Source organism: Ascaphus truei, chromosome 11 (assembly GCF_040206685.1).
Source record: "Ascaphus truei isolate aAscTru1 chromosome 11, aAscTru1.hap1, whole genome shotgun sequence".
Taxonomy (NCBI): Eukaryota; Metazoa; Chordata; class Amphibia; order Anura; family Ascaphidae; genus Ascaphus; species Ascaphus truei.
Window position 1 is genome coordinate 5,717,952 of NC_134493.1, and position 20,915 is coordinate 5,738,866.

Below are 20,915 nucleotides of genomic sequence, written 5' to 3' on the forward strand. Positions count from 1 at the left end.
AGCGGAGTTACACATTTTACTCAAACCCACACGACAGCTACAGCAGGATCGACTATTTTTTGGTGTCAGCTAGACTGGTCCCCCAGATCACTTACTCAGAGATCCATGATATTTCATGGTCTGATCATGCACCAATTGAGCTGAGGTGCTTCAAGATCAAGCTGATCAGCCCTGGAGCAAACTGGAAACTAAATGAGTCTTTATTAAAGATCCCAGAGACCGCGCAACAATGTCGATGTGTTATGTGTAAAAGAATCAGCAAGTTATGTGGCAACCTCAGCTAATATTGGCCAAAAAATGTCTTTACACTGCTGTATGCTTGGAAAACGAAGAAAATAAAAAGTTGGAAAAAAAATGTATATGGGGTTTTGGGTCTGCTCTGAAAAATGCAGACTCCATCTGCTATGTTAAATAGGGCAGGAAGAGCATCCTGCAAGAATTAGCATAGCCCGGTGATCAAAGGCTAACTGTCCTGATTGTTTATGCTAAGGGCAAGAACAAAGGGGCTGAGTGGTTTTTAAGTGTCGGTCTTCACACTTACAGGGAAACCAAAATCTCCTTCAAAGAGATTTTTGCTAGACAGCTCGGCGCCTTGAGTGTAAGAGAAGGGTTGAAATGGTAAATAAGTCAGAGTCAGCCCTTACTCAAATGTCTCCATGTGTCTTCATGTATGATCTTCATGTACTGCTGTGATGTCAACATCTGAAACTGAATTATGGAAGAAATGGCCCATCCTGTATCCTGATGGCTTTCTTGTCCTAACCTTTAAGTAAGTGTCCATATTTTAGGAAACAAGGGAGGGGTAGGGAGTGATCACAAAGCCATACTAATTGGGTAGTTAAATAATGAATGTGGTAATCAAATTGTGGGTGCAAACTGTGAACTGACTAGTGAATCAGAAAAGGGGGGGAAGGGGAACACAAATTGACTGTGCCCCTAAAAGAATTCACTAAACTGCACACCACAGGTATAAAATTTAACTTTTATTATATATATCTCGTGCATCTATGTCATATAGTGTATATAATAATAACCCAATTAATCAACTATTGATGGTGGATTAAAGGCATACAGCACCGACAAAGTTTATTGAAGCAAAAACCGCACGGCAGGATGCGTGGCGGCAGCGTGGAGTAGCGTTGACAAGCGGCTCGTTCGCGTGACGTCGGTGACGTCACAGTCACGTGAGCGCCCGGCTTCCCCGGCTTCCCCGACTCCCCTGAAGATTTGAAGTGAGGTAAGCGGGGGAGCGGGGAAGCAGAGGGGCACAGCAGGCGCAGCTAGGGGGTCGGGAAGGTATATAAATTGCGCGCGGATTGGAGGGGGGGGGAACGGAGGGGACGCGGCTGGATGCGGCTGATGCGCTGACTATTCTCAGCACCAGCCGGAGTAAATCCCGGTGAACCGGCGGCATTTGCTCTAATAAACTTTGTCGCCACTGTATGATGCAATAGGTCAGGGTATTACCCCTCTGTATCAGCTGTTGGAACAGATGGTAACAATATGATAGTCAGCGAGACCAATAAAGTGATTGAAAAAAATATAGTGATATCCAGACCTCCTAAAATGACCATATAATTAAATAATTCCGTTATGGGATCTGTCACTCGAAGTGCATAACCTGTGAATACAGGGATTAGCACTCACAGCCCCAGTGTTGATGGATTCACAGCATATGCATACACAAGGGGGTAGGAGGAATGGTCACAGTGCTCGCTGACTGCACAAACTAGACTAAATTCGCCAAGTACTGTGATCTAAACATACTGAGACAGGAACCTAACAAAACTACATTAAAAACAGCTCCAAGTAAGGGCAAGAACAAAGGGGCTGAGTGGTTTTTAAGTGTCGGTCTTCACACTTGCAGGGAAACCAAAATCTCCTTCAAAGAGATTTTTGCTAGACAGCTCGGCGCCTTGAGTGTAAGAGAAGGGTTGAAATGGTATATAAGTCAGAGTCACCCCTTACTCAAATGTCCTCATGTGTCTTCATGTATGATCTTCATGTATTGCTGTGATGTCAACATCTGAAACTGAATTATGGAAGAAATGGCCCATCCTGTATCCTGATGGCTTTCTTGTCCTAACCTTTAAGTAAGTGTCCATATTTTGTCTGTTATTTGTATATCTCGTGTGTTCACCTTTTTCAAGGAATACATTATATTTTATCATATCTAAGTCTCGTCCAGTTCAACCCAGTTATATTTGGTGTGTATTATTATAGCCTGTTTCAAAGCTACCGTCACAGGCTTATAATAAAACTGGTGGCAGCGGGGGGATTGAACTGGACCTGTATTGCAGTGTACTGAGGGATACTGTAATATAGTGGGAACTCGATGGTAATTGCGAGTACCTGGGACTAAAGATATTGAACACAGTGTACAACATATAACACGAGATATGGCACCTCCTCACTGTTCCCCTACTTGTGAGAAGCATTGCCTCCAGAACAAAAGTGCCGGCCATCCGTGTGACTGGAGCCGAGCACCGAGACCAGAGGAGTGCATCAAGTCGGCGCGGGAACCAGCATCCGGCAAGGCTGAGAGAGAGGCAGCGATCGGTGAGCATGAAACCCAGCAGGCTGAGCAAAGATCCACAGCTGCAGCCGCTGTAACCATCAAACCGCCCGGAGCGCAGGGAATGTACCCAGCTCCGGGACGGCAGAGACTTGTGGAGGGAGCGGGTGGTCTCGGAGACCAAAGAAGTCTTGCACCAGGAGAAATAACGGCCATTGCGGTGGCTCGTCCATTTTCCCTGAAAGAGCTTGAACTGGTGTGTGCGTTGGGCAAGACATGGTTCCCGGCGAAGTGGACACAGTTTGCGGCGTTCGTGCTGCACTGACCCACTTACCCCTTCCCAGAGCCCGGCGCTCAAGCAACTCCGTTGCCCCTTGCTGGTGTTAGTCCACCGGCGGCGGAGAAGCTCTGGAATGAGCCCGGCGCTCGAGCAACTCAGCTCTGGACTCCGTTGCCCCTTGCTGGGGTTTGTCCACCGGTGGCGGAGAAGTTCCGGCAGGTGCTGCGGCACTGCCAACAAACGGGTCACAATTATGCCCGGTGCCCGGACCGTGCGCGGTCGGGTGAAGAAGCACCTCAGGGCCAGCGCTCACGAGCTGCGGACAATATGACCCAGTTAGCGGCATCCTCTGATGGCTCCCGCCCAGCCAGGGCGACAACCCTTCACGGGATGAGTCCTGGAGAACCTGGCCGGGCTGCATCGGCAACAGTGGCGGAGAGCAGAGGCCATCCACCTGATCCCTGCGGAGAACCGGCAGCGGCGGAGAAGAAGCCGCCACTCCGGCATCCTGCCAGCGGCAATTTTAATTGGGGGGAGGGTTGGGGTGTGCAGGAGGTGGGTGTTTCACATTGTTTGGCAGAGTCGGCGATTCCCAGCGATGACCGGAGCCCCACAATCCACGCCGGCGACCCTGCATCAAAGCCGGGTACTGCTGCGGCAGCTACCCGGGGCTCGCCCGTGGCGGCGACGGCGGCGAAAGAGCCGCTATTCTGGCAAAGTGCCAGAGCCCTTTCTGAGTGGGGGGAGGGACAGGGATTGCGGGAGGGGGTTATTTTACCTGGTTTGGTGGGATCCGTGTTCCTCCACAAAGACCTGGGACCCTTGTCCTGCACCGTTGTACCTGTACCCAACCAGGGCGCTGTCGTGGCAGCAGCCTGTTGCTGCCCAGCACCGATGATGCCGGCGATGGCCACTCCAGTCCCCCTGCAATTGGGACCAATGAAGGCGGCGGTCTCTGTGGGGACCAGCAAGGTAAGCCAGACCAAGTCGCAGACTGAACCTGACTTATTTTCCCCTATGACTGTACCACATTGCTTCACTATAGGGGTGACCGGGGGTGGCAGGAGATAGGGGTACCAGGGGAGGGGAAGGAAGGGCAGCTTGTAGGGCAGCCAGGCTTCCCCATTACCCTGGCGGAGCAGCAAGGGGACTCTCAATTAAGAGCCCCACGGTTGCAGACTTGCTATGGGCTGGAGGTATCAGGGGTTGTGGCAAAGCTAGACCACCCCCAGATTCCCTGCCAGCCAAGAGCTAAGGTGGGTGCATCTGCACCAGCAACCCTGAGCTCATCCCCGGTAATTGGGAGACAGTGTCAGGGAGATGGCCTCACTCAGGTGTCCCTAGGATCCAGGTTAAGATTAGCTAGGGAAAAGCGGAGTGAGGGGAGGCTGCAGGTAGGTAGCCCGCATCAGATCTCGGTGAGAGAAGAAAGGCTAGTGGTAGACGGGGAGGGAAAGCAGCAGGTATGGCAGCTAGAGTTCCCCATTATCCTAGCAGAGCCTCAGGGGGTTCCTCAGATCAGCAACACCCTGTTGCAGCCTGGCTATCGGATGGGGGTATCATGGGCAGTGGCCAGCTTGTGCCACCCCAGGGATACCTGCCAGCCAAGAGCTAAGGCGGTTGCATCTGGAGAGATGCCCCTGAGCTCATCCCTGGTAAGGGGGAGACAAGGTCATGGAGGTAGGTGCACTCAGGTAGTTCCAGGGTCTGGGTTAGGATTGCCCAGGGTGGAGAGGAGTGCAGGTGGGCTGCAGGGAGGTAAGCAGCAGGAGTCATCTGCAGGGACTGAGGTGCTGGGCCTAGGGGAGGCTAGGTAGGGAGACACTGGGGAGCAGGGGGAGATAGGAGGTCAGTGGGGTGTCAGGCAGCTGGCAGAAGCTAGGGATGGGCTAGGTAGGCAGTAGGTCCCTTGTTCTGGTTGGCCAGGAGTGACCCTCCTGACAGATTCCCCTGGGTTCCCAGAGGAGGGGCTGTGGGTAGATAGGCAGCCAGGGAGGAGAGTAAAGGGTATAGCAGAGCAGCTACAGGTGGGCACAGGGCCAGGGCAGGTAGGGTTCCTACAGTATAGTGACATAGCTCTTTCCCAGACTTGGTTGACAGGAAAGCGATGGTCTGTGCTTGATAGCTGGTCTCTCGCTGGTGCAGAGACATGTCAATCTCTGGGCAGTATGCAGCCTGGTCTGCAGACAGGCCCCTTCACCATGGACTTGGTTCACCAGGCACGGGGTGGGGGGCAGAGGGAGGCAAAGGAGAATGCCCGGCGGCCACGGTGGAGCCCTGCTCAGCAGGATCTGGACTTCACTATCCACTGTGGCCAGGACAATGTACTGGACAATGCCAGAGGACAATTTTGCCAGGCCAACCCCTCAGGACTTATTGAGTGCTTCAAGGGCGCCAGTGGTGTCCCAGTGCCAGGGGAGGCAGCTGGGGCACCAGGCACCCATTGAGCAGGGGAGGTATCATGATAGAGAGGATTTGGGGTTACAACCCCATTTGGCCACCCTCTACTCTCATCAGGGAAGCAAGGGGTTAACTGGACTGAGGTCCAGTAGTGTGTTTTGCCTTGCTTCAATATCCAAATGTGTATTCCCCTGTGTAAATGTGTTGTGTTATCCTGGTGTTTGCACTCACACATACATTAGGGTTTATGTGGGAGGGAAGGGGTTAATGTTTGCGGCCCTCGAGGACTGGAGTTGTGCAGGCCTGACTGACTGTTCTGTACACCATCCTACTGTAAATGTTTTGACTTACTGTACTTTAATAAAGGACATGTTGCGTTTTATATATTTTATGAATAAATAAAAAATTTTAATAACACCATACTGTTGTCCTGTACTGTACATGTTTTGACTTTCTGTACTTTAATAAAGGAGATGTTGCATGTTTTAACTTGTATTAATAAAGAAATGTTTTTACTTACTTTACACACAGGACCTGCACAATTCCAGTCCCCGAGGGCTGCAAACAGGCCCGGTTTTCAAGGTTATCCTGAAAACCGGGCCTGTTTGCAGCCCTCGAGGACTGGAGTTGTGCAGGCCTGACTGACTGTTCTGTACACCATCCTACTGTAAATGTTTTGACTTGCTGTGCTTTAATAAAGGAAATGTTGCGTTTTGTATATTTTATGAATAAAGATTTTTTTTTAATAACAACATGTGACTGTAAACCATACTGACTGACTGTAAATGTTTTGGCTTTCTGTACATAAATGTTTTCAGTAGCAGTAAACCATACACCTGTTGATGTTTTGAATTGCTGTACACTTAAAATGTTTTTACATTGTACAGTATTTGTAAATAAATGTTTTTGTACTTACTCCACCAATAAAAGAAAATGTTGATTTGTTTTAAATTGTTCCATTGTCTCCTTTTATACTGTAACAAAATACAGTGTTTCTAGAATGTAAAGTACTGTCCAGGCACACTGTACTGTATACTGTAGGCAATACATGCTGTATGGGTATAGAATACTCATAAGTACTGGAATACATGTAGAATAAATGCATAGTTTTTATTTTTTCGGGTTTATTATACAGTATATATAAAAAAAAGTATTGTATACTGTCTGAAAACATCAGCATACTGTTTCAGGTATTCTATCCTAATCAATAACAACAGCCACTAAACTGTAGACTCCGGTACATGTTTTTTTAAATCCAATTCAGCAATGTGCAGGCATTGTTACACAAAGTGATATTATCCATCGGAATCCCCCCATTTGCCATTTTCCCGCATGAGATAACAAAGTTTTCATTTCTGAGGAAAAACAAAAGGAAAGTTTTACTGTAATGTTCAGTCCCCTAAAGAAGTTCCCACAGTCAGTCCCACCAATAATTTTCTCGGGGGGCGTCTCCTGTTCACAAGCGCATGCGCCTACCGCCAAAGTAATGACACGCATATGCGTTTCAAGAAGGTTACAATGCGCATGCGCCTAGCTTTTCACCAATTGTGCAGTATCTACTGTAGAAGCCGCTCAGCCAATGATATTGCATTGCTTACAGGAGAATCGCTTGCCTTTTGAATCGCACTGGTATTGATATTTTCAAAATAAAAAAAACAGAATAAAATACGGCAATATTACTCACCATAGAATTTCCCAATCAGCTGGCGCAGGGCTACTGCCAGTCCAGTATTCTTTATCATACACATCGTTGACAGGGACTACTACACCTGTAGTCAGCTGATGAGGCTGGAAATCACTTAGGTTCATGCAAGCTTGCTCGTAACTGTATGGAAAATGTTTAGGGTTTATGTGGGAGGGAAGGGGTTAATGTTAAAATAGTGATTATAGCCCTTTGTGTAATTTTGCCGCCTTTTCAGGCTCCATTTTGCAGCCGTCCATAGGTCGCCATTGAGCCTCCATGCTTTCTAATGGCAGAAGTAGCGGTTTTGGACCTGTTTTCCAGCGACGACCAGCAGGTGGCGTCCGAGAGGAGGAGCGGCGGTTTCCCATTGTAAGTCAATGGGCTCATTGACTTCAATGGAGATTCCTCAACGCCGGGCTTGAGGAACAGGTTGGCAGCCATCCAAACCGCAGACCGCAAAAGCGGATACAATGTCTTTTAAAAGAGTTTAATCACTACAGTCAAGTTCAACGACAATTGGCATGGGAATCTTGGGCTCTAGGACCCCTGGGAATAAAGTTATTTTTGTCCCTAACCCTTACGAACCCCCACACACGAACCACACCGGGTCCGGGAATGAGGGACCCCCGTAAGGGGTCGAGCGGAGAAGGAGGGTCGCACCATTGAATCTAATGTCGGCGGGCGCCATGCATTGTCAATGGTGGCGCCGGCCATTGATTCCAATGGGGAAAAGCCGCATGGCGAAAAAACGACTAAGTGTAAAATGTTGAAATGTGTAAGTCCATATCTCCGGTTCTGAAAGGACCAGAGGGATGGGATTTGGGTGGCATATAGCCACGGTTCCAGCTTTAATGCATGCCCCTTCCCAGCCCCCTCAGACCAATCAGACCGAGTATGCGAGTATGGACGAAGGTAAAGATTTGTGGATTTTCTCATAGACTTCAATGGCAGCGGTTCCTCCATTGAAAGTTGATAGCGGGAAACTCCATTGACTACAACGGCGGAGTTGCTCCATTGAAAGCCATAGCGGCGGAGCCCGTTGTTTTCAATGGGGATTTAGTGAAACGCTGAGATTTCTTTTTAGCGGAGATTATAATAAAATATGAAACGGTTTATGTGATATTTGTATAACTCCGGTTCCCAAGGTCGTAGCGGGCTGAAATTTGGACCCTATAGTGTACCACTTCCGGCATTAAGGTCTGGAAAGTTTGGACCCGCTGGACCTACACTGGCGACACACTTTATTCGAGCTTGGCTAGTCCCACGAATTCGGGTATACCCGGGTGTATTGAGGTTTGTGACTGTTTTCTGCCCGAGTGCATTGAGGTATTTTCAGACAGGGATTGAAGCATTTTATTCCCGCTGGCTGCAATACTGCACAGTATATATATATATATATATATATATATATATACTGCATTACAATTCATGAATTTATGCCATCTGGTAGACACGCGAAGCATTGCATCCTATTAAATCCTAATCATTATCATTTAACAGATCAGCCGCCCGTCAGCCAGGCATGAACCCAGGCTGGGAAAGCAAACGCAACGGGGCTTGTCAGAGGTGAGGAGCGGCGCATTCCAGGTATCTGCCAGGTACATACCGGGTATTTGCTCGAATAAAGTGTGTCGGTGCAGTACCAGAACTGGGCATTTTAATATGTGAATGTATTAAAATATATGGGGTTTTGGGTCTGCTCTGAAAAATGCAGACTCCAGTTGCTATGTTAAATAGGGCAGGAAGAGCATCCTGCAAGAATTAGCATAGCCTGTGATCAAAGGCTAACTGTCCTGATTGTTTATGCTAAGGGCAAGAACAAAGGGGCTGAGTGGTTTTTAAGTGTCGGTCTTCACACTTACAGGGAAACCAAAATCTCCTTCAAAGAGATTTTTGCTAGACAGCTCGGCGCCTTGAGTGTAAGAGAAGGGTTGAAATGGTATATAAGTCAGAGTCAGCCCTTACTCAAATGTCCTCATGTGTCTTCATGTATGATATTCATGTATTGCTGTGATGTCAACATCTGAAACTGAATTATGGAAGAAATGGCCCATCCTGTATCCTGATGGCTTTCTTGTCCCAACCTTTAAGTAAGTGTCCATATTTTGTCTGTTATTTGTATATCTCGTGTGTTCACCTTTTTCAAGGAATAAATTATATTTTATCATATCTAAGTCTCATCCAGTTCAACCCAGTTATATTTGGTGTGTATTATTATAGCCTGTCTCAAAGCTACCATTACATCTACACAATATATTGTTCTATTATTATGCAGTGATATAAACAATATATATACACTGTTGTTATATAAATATACCGAAATAACTATAAAATTAGATAGATCTACACAATATATTGTTCTATTAATATGCAGCAATATAAACAATGATAGATATACTGTATTATATAGTTATATAAATATACTTACGCGTTAGTTACCATTGGTGTCCTCGTGCGTTGTTTGTTTTTTCCATGTGCATGATTGCACACGGTGGTTAATGGCACAACGAGGCCAGAAGCAGCTAACCAGCATTGGATATCTGGAATTCGGTGTCCGCTCGTGTACATCGCCTTAATTCTCATGCTGAGATCCTTTGAAATCTTTTTTACATGCATTGCTGCGAGTAGAAAGAAATACAAACACAAGAATGTATATTCGATGTTTAGTCGATGTGTATTCAATGTGCAGTGAATCCACAAAATGGATGGTGTATTTATACGTTAATGACTCACATTTGAGTATGCCCACTTTCAACACCTGTACCTCGTCGCCATGCATAAAAGGTTACACACTTTGCATAGCCCACCACTCGATGATCTTTATCTGAACTTGCCCTTGTCCAGATACTGCATTGTGCCATCTGCTTCCATGGATCAACCCCGATTCTACGGACGATAGAAGCCACTCGCCTCTGCCGTGCCTGTCACGCAGAAAAAGCGTAAGGCAGGAGCCATTCCCAAGCCAAGGCCAAAGCGACAGGCTAAGGCTAATAAAGAAAACCTTCTGCTTACCCCAAAGACTAAGGGTTTCAATACACGTAAGCCTTATTATGTCAAGAAGAAATACGGTGATGTACACTCAACGCAAAACAAATGGCAGCCAACCCATCGAACCCGCATACCACTTCCTCTAATACACTTCGATTACTCTGCCGCCGCTCTCCCGGAAATCTACAGCCCATCTCCTCCACTACTCGTCCACGACGCTGCCGCCGCTCTCCCGGAAACCCACAGGCCATCTTCGCCACTGCTCTTCGACGCCGCTGCCGCTGGTGTCCCTGAATACCATGGGTCACTTTCTCCATTGCGCTTAGACAACTCTGCCGCTTCTCGCCCGGAAACCCACGGGTCACTTTCTCCATCCCTCTTCGACGACACTGCCGCTTCTCCTCTCCCGGAAAGCCACAGGTCACCTACTCCACCCTTCTTCGGCGATGCTGCCGCTTCTCTCCATGGAACCCATCCACCCAGATGTCCACGGCACGCCATGCACAAGAACCAGCTCTTAAGACCGCATGCTGAATGGGTTAAGTGTGGATATTCCCGGGAACTCTATTGTGCTGGCAAAGATAGATCTGCTTCTGGAGACCATGCTAACTATGGATCAACGGATGCAGAAGATAGAGACTGACATAGCGGGGATACATCATTTGCTCGGTGTTCATGCCCCTTTATCCCCGACGCCGGAGCAGGAGGGTGGCATGGATGTGATGAATGGGACCTTCGACCACCTTCTATCAGCAAGCGCACCCCCTCCACCAGAAGATTTTGTGTACATGTATGCCGTTGAGGAGGAGGATAACATGACAACCCCGTCAAGACCACGCCGGGAGAGAACACAGAGACCAAGACAGGAGGAAAGCTTCCTCCCAGACAACCTACCCTCGCCCGCCGCCACAAGCACACCCGCTCATAGAAGCACATTTGCTCCCAGAACCCAACCTACATACGCTTGCATCGATACGGTGCCCGACATCATCCTGCGCGAGCTGCCCAATCCACTCACGGAGAAGTATAGGGTGATGAGTGCTGGTTTACCCCACAAGTATGCCATGTTAATTTTTAAGCACCACGTGTCCTACTTGGTGTACTGCGAGTGGGCCTAGAAAGTGAACTATGAAGGAAATCGCGAAAAAAAGGCACTTCCTGAAAATTTAACAAAGACTATTGTGGAGGCATTGCGGCACTATTTTTCAATTACAGATCCTTTAATGAAAAGCATTCGAGATGCAATTAATAGCATTTTGCGCCATACAAGGCATGGGCCCTGGAAGGACAATCTGGTGGGGTATGCATTTGCGTGACTGTTCAACTGTTGTTTATTTTTTGTAAATGTTTTTGTAAATGTTTTGACTTGCTGTACTTTAATAAAGGAGATGTTGTGTTTTGTATATTGTATGAATAAAGAAATGTTTTTAATAACACCATACTGTTGTGCTGTACATGTTTTGACTTTCTGTACTTTAATAAAGGAGATGTTGCGTGTTTTAACTTGTATTAATAAAGAAATGTTTTTACTTACTGTACACACAGGACCTGCACAATTCCAGTCCCCGAGGGCCGCAAACAGGCCCGGTTTTCAAAGTTATACTGAAAACCGGGCCTGTTTGCGGCCCTCGAGGACTGGAGTTGTGCAGGCCTGACTGACTGTTCTGTACACCATCCTACTGTAAATGTTTTGACTTACTGTACTTTAATAAAGGACATGTTGCGTTTTATATATTTTATGAATAAATAAAAAAATTTAATAACACCATACTGTTGTCCTGTACTGTACATGTTTTGACTTTCTGTACTTTAATAAAGGAGATGTTGCATGTTTTAACTTGTATTAATAAAGAAATGTTTTTACTTACTTTACACACAGGACCTGCACAATTCCAGTCCCCGAGGGCTGAAAACAGGCCCGGTTTTCAAGGTTATCCTGAAAACCGGGCCTGTTTGCAGCCCTCGAGGACTGGAGTTGTGCAGGCCTGACTGACTGTTCTGTACACCATCCTACTGTAAATGTTTTGACTTGCTGTGCTTTAATAAAGGAAATGTTGCGTTTTGTATATTTTATGAATAAAGATTTTTTTTTAATAACAACATGTGACTGTAAACCATACTGACTGACTGTAAATGTTTTGGCTTTCTGTACATAAATGTTTTCAGTAGCAGTAAACCATACACCTGTTGATGTTTTGAATTGCTGTACACTTAAAATGTTTTTACATTGTACAGTATTTGTAAATAAATGTTTTTGTACTTACTCCACCAATAAAAGAAAATGTTGATTTGTTTTAAATTGTTCCATTGTCTCCTTTTATACTGTAACAAAATACAGTGTTTCTAGAATGTAAAGTACTGTCCAGGCACACTGTACTGTATACTGTAGGCAATACATGCTGTATGGGTATAGAATACTCATAAGTACTGGAATACATGTAGAATAAATGCATAGTTTTTATTTTTTCGGGTTTATTATACAGTATATATAAAAAAAAGTATTGTATACTGTCTGAAAACATCAGCATACTGTTTCAGGTATTCTATCCTAATCAATAACAACAGCCACTAAACTGTAGACTCCGGTACATGTTTTTTTAAATCCAATTCAGCAATGTGCAGGCATTGTTACACAAAGTGATATTATCCATCGGAATCCCCCCATTTGCCATTTTCCCGCATGAGATAACAAAGTTTTCATTTCTGAGGAAAAACAAAAGGAAAGTTTTACTGTAATGTTCAGTCCCCTAAAGAAGTTCCCACAGTCAGTCCCACCAATAATTTTCTCGGGGGGCGTCTCCTGTTCACAAGCGCATGCGCCTACCGCCAAAGTAATGACACGCATATGCGTTTCAAGAAGGTTACAATGCGCATGCGCCTAGCTTTTCACCAATTGTGCAGTATCTACTGTAGAAGCCGCTCAGCCAATGATATTGCATTGCTTACAGGAGAATCGCTTGCCTTTTGAATCGCACTGGTATTGATATTTTCAAAATAAAAAAAACAGAATAAAATACGGCAATATTACTCACCATAGAATTTCCCAATCAGCTGGCGCAGGGCTACTGCCAGTCCAGTATTCTTTATCATACACATCGTTGACAGGGACTACTACACCTGTAGTCAGCTGATGAGGCTGGAAATCACTTAGGTTCATGCAAGCTTGCTCGTAACTGTATGGAAAATCCGGCTCAGGCTGCAGGTATCCATGCGTGGACAGACAACAAGGGTTGTCACTGACAGTCGGACCGTTATTGGAAGCCGGTGCTGGTGCTGGCGCATTGCTTGCCAGCGACTGACGTTTTTTAGTTGGTTTTAACACGACCTTTCGCCTTTTGCCGTCTGCATGATCATAGATACAGGAAAAACCCGGTGATACCCACCAATACCCTCCAATAAAATCGGGATCAATACGAAAAAAACATCGATCGCTACATAACGTTTTCCTTATTGCACGCTTCCACACATGAGGATCTGGTGAAAATTTGTAAAAGTCATAGTTTTCGATAAAATACTGATACATTTGAACAACTGTTGCCATCTTATCATCTGTTGCATTAATTGCAGCCCATATTAAATAAGTGTATGTTCTGTCGGGTTTTTGGAATACAGGCTGCACTTGTACACTCATGGCGAGAATCTCTGGACAATAACAAGACCAGAAACTGGTGCTTGTCTTTCTTTAATATGAAAAACCTAAATTGATTATTGTAACCTCTTCCTTCAGTCCCAAGGCCAATTTACAATAGACCACTGTGGTATTAAGCGAAACACCTGCAAGTCAACACTTTACTGAAGCGCATGCGCATTACAATTCGTGAATATCTGCCATCTGGCGGACACGCGAAGAATTGCAACCAATTAAATCCGAACCATTATCAATAAACACATTAACCGCGCATCAACCGCGGCTGTGAATGCAACATGAATGCGGTATGAATGCAGTCAGAATGCGGCATTAACGCGGTAAAGTGCGTGGCATTCGAAAAAAAATCCCGGAAAAATGCGGTGATGTTGGAGAACAAAAGGGGCCGCGGCTGTAGGTATTAAATAAATTCTGTGCATATGTGTTAACCAGGGAAGGATCAATTTCAATTGTATTGCCGCAGGAGGAAGCCATAACCTCCATATTAATGAACAATTGGTTAATTGAGGAAAATGTATATAGGCACCCCCTCCCATCCCCTCCCCTCGCACCCCAAAGGTTAGGCACTAGTGACTAAATGTATGGTGATCTTTCCCCATGTTTATTACCAGAAGTGTTAACTGTACTACTGTTATATGAAGTATAAAATGTGGCTAAGAGAAATGTTGCGGTCACCAGAACACAAAGACCCACAACGCACCAACTCAACTGTATGCATAAATATACTCTCCTTACCTCCCGCCTCATCCAACCCGGTCGCTCTAATACAAGGAAGAGCATAATTTGCTTGTATATGTTCACAGGTCGGATTTCCCCCGCCGGGCCTTAAGCACGAATGCCGGTAGCTAACCCCGGCTACACTTTATGGAGGCCTCCCGCAGGCCTTTTCCTACTTTCTCTTTATCTGGTGACACTGTCCCAGCAGATCTTATCCCCCACCCACTGCCCCCCTCCCACTCTCCCCAGGCCGCTGATCCAGAAACAAGCTACGGATTTATCTCCCCTACCCAAGAAACATACTCTAACCCATTCTGCATAGTAATTTCGAAAGACCTCCCTAGTGGGAATAGAGAGGTCCTAAGACTACCAACTAAAAATAATGACTATGGCTAGTCAAACACCAATCAAATGTGTCTCCCTTAATGTGAAGGGATTACAAAACAATAGAAAAAGTAAATTTGCCCTCCAAGAGATGAAAAGATCTCAAGGAGACGTGATATTTCTTCAGGAGACGCACTTCACAGATCATGAACCGCCCAAAACATTTAGTAATGTTTTTCCAATGAGTTTCTACTCGTCATATAGTAGTAAGAAGCGAGGAGTTGCTGTTCTAATTCGCCAAGGAACTCCATTCAATCATATCAAAACGGTTTCGGATCCAGGGGGTAGATTTCTAGTGGTATACGGCTCTCTTTCCGGCACGGCGATCGCCCTGATCAACCTGTATGCACCTAACGAAAATCAGGCAGAGTTTCTAAAAATGGTTCTAGACAAGGTCGACCCTACTGCACCGACACACTTTATTCGAGCAAATACCCAGTATGTACCTGGCAGATACCTGGAATGCGCCGCTCCTCACCTCTGACAAGCCCCGTTGCGTTTGCCTTCCCAGCCTGGGTTCATGCCTGGCTGATGGGCGGCTGATCTGTTAAATGATAATGATTAGGATTTAATAGGCTGCAATGCTTCGCGTGTCTACCAGATGGCATAAATTCATGAATTGTAATGCAGTATATATATATATACTGTGCAGTATTGCAGCCAGCGGGAATAAAATGCTTCAATCCTTGCTGGAAAATAACCCAATGCACTCGGGCAGAAAACAGTCACAAACCTCAATACACCCGGGTATACCCGAATTCGTGGGACTAGCCGAGCTCGAATAAAGTGTGTCGCCAGTGTACCTATCTATCCTCAATGATAGTGGGAGGGGACCTGAACATGGCTCTAAACCCCAATGAGGATAAATCGCTTCCTCTAAATCGCCCACATACGGTACTTTCCCAGAAGACCGGGAAAAAATTCAGAACCGTTCTCAAGGAGTTCTCATTAGTGGACATCTGAAGATCCCAGCATCAGGGCCAAAGGGACTAGTCCTTTTATTCCGGACCCCACCAGACCTTTTCTCGCATTAATTACTTTCTGGCTACCAAAAATGTTCTTGAGGCCTCCTCAAATTCGGACATTGGCCCAATCACTTGGTCGGACCACACCCCTATTATACTAACCCTCTCTGTTCCATTCAAAAAATCAAGCACCGTTAACTGGAAACTAAACGATTCCTTGCTAAATCATACAGAAATAGAGAGAGAAATTAAAACAGCCCTTTCTGAATATTTTACACTCAATTCAGGTTCGGTTACATCACCAGCGGTACCTTTGGGAGGCCCATAAGGCAGCAATCAGGGGCAACTTCATCTCCATTGCATCCCATAGGAAGAAGACTTGACAGAGAAAATTATAAAGTTGGAGCAGCAACATAAATCTAGCCCATCAGGAAAAATCTACAAACTTCTTACCGCCGCCAGAAAGGAGATAAAAAAATCCAACTGGAAGATGTAGAAAAAGCCCTCAAATGGACTAACCAGAGATACTACGATAAGGGCAATAAGGTCAGCAGACTTTTAGCTAGCAAGCTTAGGGGAGTACAGAAAAGATCCCAAATCACTGCGATTAAGAACAAGTCTGGCGAGATAATATATAATGATAAAAAGATTGCGGAGGAATTTACAAAATTTTATACTAATCTATACAATCTGAAAACCCAAGATAGAAATGTAAGGACTTTAGCATCTATAGCAGTCATGGACTACTTGGATAGCTGTAGCCTCCCATCTTTAACAGAGGAAGATAATCAATTACTCATGGGAAAATAACACAGGAAGAGTTGACAGACGCAGTAAAGACGCTAAAACAGACAATACCCGCAAAATAATAAATATAGTAGATCATATCAACCTCACAGACACCAGAGCAGTCATTTTGATTTTGGACCCAGAGAAGGCGTTCGATAAAATCGATTGGCTATTTCTTATCAAAACTTTACAGAAATTCAGCTTCAGAGACTCATTTCTAGAGGGGGTCCAGGCACCCTACCGCAACCCATCTGCGGTGGTTAAACTCCCAGGTAGTACAGCAAATAATTTTGATATAAAAAATGGCACAAGGCAGGGTTGCCTCCTATCTCCGCTCCTATTCGCTCTGACCATTGAACCCCTAGCAGCCAAAATCCACGACAGCGTAAACATCCAATGGCGTACTAATTGGCGAAACAAATTACAAAATCTTGTTATTTGCCGATGATATTATTCTAACTCTAACTCATCCCCAGACATACCTTCCTAATCTTAATAAAGAATTATTAGAATTTGGCAATATTTCAGGCTATGAAATCAACAATGACAAATGTGAAGCCCTGAATCTAAATTTATCAGAGCCAGAAGCTAAACTGCTTAAACTAAATTTTAACTATAGGTGGAGCTCCTCATACATTAAATATCTGGGAGTAAATGTATCTGGAAACTACCACTCATTATATACTGTAGATATAACTACCCGGCCCTGCTTGGGAAAATTAAAAAAGATCTGGATAAATGGTAAACCTACCAGATCTTATGGATAGGGAGAATGATCTCGGTGAAAATGAATATACTCCCTAGATTACTATATTACTTTCAGACACTCCCGGTCCATGTCCCTGGCTCCGAACTAAAGAACATCCAAAACAGAATGTTTAACTTTATTTGGAAGGGAAAAAGACCAAAGGTCGCTAGGTCAGTTCTTTTGTCATCCAGAATAAGAGGAGGCCTAGGAGTGCCAGACATATTAAAATACTACCGAGCGGCTCAGCTAAGACAAGCAGTAGTGTGGAACGCTGACCCGGGACAATATTGCTGGTTAGATATCGAGTCCCACTACGCCAAGACGCCTTCTCTGCCAGCCTGCCTCTGGTCTATGGATAGAAGGGATATGATGGTGCACAAAGTTGAACTAGGGGCGATGAGACACACTTGGGAAGTCTGGTCGAAATGTAAAACCAAATTTAAACTCTCGTCCACTGGTTCACAACTCACCACAATTATAAACAACCCGAAATTCGCCCCAGGATGTGAACCAAAACAGATCGAACAATTCAGATCGAGGGGGATCAGGGTGGTCGCCGACTTTTTGAGCAATGGAAGGCTGCTGAGGGGCCATGGCCCACATTTGGTGGTCATGCCCAAGTATTCAGAACTTTTGGCTCACAATACATAATTTAATAAAAGAGGTAACCGACCTCACCATTCCTCAGTGGGTCACACTGACCTACCAACTCAGCAGGCCAATAGAAAAAATTGACCGCCAGTTAGTAAATTGATCTCCTTCATTTTAACAGCGGCGAGATGTGAGGTGGCGTTCTCCTGGAAAAAGGTACTACCCCCCTCTAAGCAGATGGTTAAAAGAAGGGTGAATGCGATTATGTTGATGGAGAGACTAACAGCGTTCCTTCAACGTAAGACAGAGGGATACTATAAGGTCTGGGATTTTATGGCTTTGTCACTAACCCAGACCAAATATCCAATGAACTGAGAATCAAAGGAGAAATATAGTCCCCAGCTCAGATTGATGGGTTTTAGCAACTGGGGAGAAGTTCCTTCCCCCTCTACCCCCCTCACCCACCCTCTCCTCTTTTCTCTCTTTTTCTGACATCACACTCACTAGCCCACAGTGTGGTCCAGAGGTCTCGCATCTCTTGGCAATGCTCTTTTATATTCTTACATTTTTTTTATTAGACTGCTACTGTTTATCATATGTGTGTAATCTTGAATTTTGCCTAATAAAAACATTTGGAACAAATATATATATATATATATATATATATATATATATATATATATATATATATATATATAATATATTGTACCAAACTCGCATTTTTCAACATAAATTATACAAAGGATGTTTACAACAGAGCAATTAAGTAATGGGTTCAACAAACCTGGGTTTCAAATGGCTGTGTTTTGCAAGGACCCAGAATGTATTGATTAAAATAGATGATTGTGTATTAAAGCTAATGATATAGTCAGGGTTAGACTTAATTGGACAGGACTTTAATGGCAACCATCAATCTTGCCATGGGACATTTGTGTCTGAATAAATATTGAGTCGCAAATTTCCCAGGTTTGATGGCCTCTATCTGCCAATCACCACCAAGCCCAGGTAGTGAATTTGTGTGGGGAACAGCTAAGCAGATGGGTATTATGTCATGACATGTTACAATATGACTGATCAAAATAATGTTTTCAATTTGACAACAATTTCAGTATAAAAGTGATTATGACTGTTTCCCTTATTTGTTCCTCCCTAATTTAAGATAATTTGGTATAATGTGTGCATTGAAGTATAGGGGCTCTCTTGGTAATGGAGACTTTGTAGAGCTAATTAAGCATTCAACATTAAAGAATATGGTGCAAACACGGTCTTCAATTCTGAGGGAGCAGAATCAACACCAAGATTATTTATTTCGCCTGTATAATGTTATGCCTTTTGCCTTGCCTTTCAGGACTCATATCCAAGATATCTAAAATCTGGTATGTACAAGAACCTACTTAGCCAAGCATTTACCCCTCCAGAGACCAAGAAAAGGTTTGTAAAGGTTTACTCACAAAATTATTAATACAAAAAGGAAATGCACCTGCCAATTTTCAGTTTGGAGTTAAACACCTTTCTAGGTACTAAGATAGTTCAAGCTAAAAGACAAGGTGATATCCTCTGCAAACAGAATAATTTCACTCATTGGTGTAAATGACTTCATCTTATGTTCTTTTTATTTTGCAGTTAAACACCGAGCACCATGTTTCTTTGGAATCACCTCAGTCAGATAAAATGGGTCATACAACCTCATGAAGGGTATTCCCCACAAATACTGTGCTCAGTGTTTAACTGCAAAATAAAAAGAACATAAGATGAAGTCATTTATATCAAAACGTGAAAGTTTTTCTGTGTGGTGGAGATCACCTTGTCTCTTAGCTTTATGCATGTCTCTAACAGTGAAGGGGTTCGTGCTATCCTCCGTTCCAGCACCAGTAATATCAGAAAAAGAATAAATAAGTGAGTGCAGCAATACCTAATTTCAAAACCTTTGTACTGTACTAAGATAGTTAGAGACATGGCCAATTTAACATGCTGGACTGGGTTGGCAGTCAGATAATGACCCAGACCTTGAGATTGACTAATCACCTCTGCACCAGGGCCGTCAACAGGGGGGGTCTGCCAAAAGGGGGAGGGGGCGGGGGAACAAAATATGATGGCTGCCGGTCGCGACCGGGCCACCACTCTGTATCAGATGCAGGCCTTCCTGTCCCAGCCTCTGATGTCAGCACGCCGGCCCCTCTGACATTAGCGCGTCACAGCTTCTGTTGGGATTGCTGGGGGTAGGGGGGGGAAGCGGCTAGGGTTGCCAGGGGGTGTGTGCAAATATACTGGACACAATACTAAAATATGCGAGACGCTCCCAATACATACAGGTATAAAACATTCCCCATGTCCTCCCAAAACATATAAAAATACCACCACATTACATATAAAAATACCCCCACCTCCCCAATACATATAAAAGTACCCGACCCCCCCAATACATATAATAAAATATACCCCAACCACCAAATAAATATAAAAAATATACCCCAACCCCCCCAATACATATATGTGGAGTCTCCTGTTGAAACCTGCATAGGTGAAACGCATAGAGTGTAATCCAGCCTTGGTGAGCAGAGGGACACATGAGCTGAGACTGGTCTGCACTACCTTTCCTGACTCCACGCTGTTGGAAGGCGCCTCCTGGAGACGTGACGATCAGAGTGACGTCAGAGGTGGGCGTATCCAAGGACATCTGTCTGCTTGCAGCTCGATCTCCAGTCAGCCTGAGGGATTCCCTTCCAGACACGTGAAAGCAGGCGTCACACGCCATACAGATTGTGGAAGCAGAGTTCTGTTGGTGCGGATATTATATCCTAAATGCGTGATTATATTTTGTAAAATGTGAGTGCATTTTTATACTTTGTATTTTAAGAAGATAAAATTTGAACAGTCTGCGCTATGTCCTGTATTTCTGTTCTATTCCGATAACGTCCCAGTATATATATACATATATATATATATATATTTTATCCCGAAACAGCAGCTTTCACCGAGATGTATGTATGTATATATATATATATATATATATATATATATATATATACATACATCTCGGTGAAAGCTGCTGTTTCGGGATAAAAGATACCCTTATGTACATGTGTACTTTGGGAAATTTGTAAGTACAAATATCTCTGGATTCTACTAAGAACTCACTGAATATCCAGTTTTTTTAAAGGCATATTTGCACTATTTTGCTTGTGTTTTTCTTTCCACATATATATCT

General features: G+C 44.6%; 1 protein-coding gene across 1 annotated transcript in view; it reads left to right on the forward strand.

Moving 5' to 3' along the window:
* The window catches only part of RGS11 (regulator of G protein signaling 11), a 786,758-nt gene that overhangs the window by 747,660 nt on the left and 18,183 nt on the right, over positions 1-20,915 (forward strand). Inside the window, exon 16 of the mRNA XM_075565212.1 lies at positions 19,056-19,138. Coding sequence (XP_075421327.1) covers positions 19,056-19,138 — 83 coding nt within the window. The remainder of the gene's footprint in view (positions 1-19,055; positions 19,139-20,915) is intronic.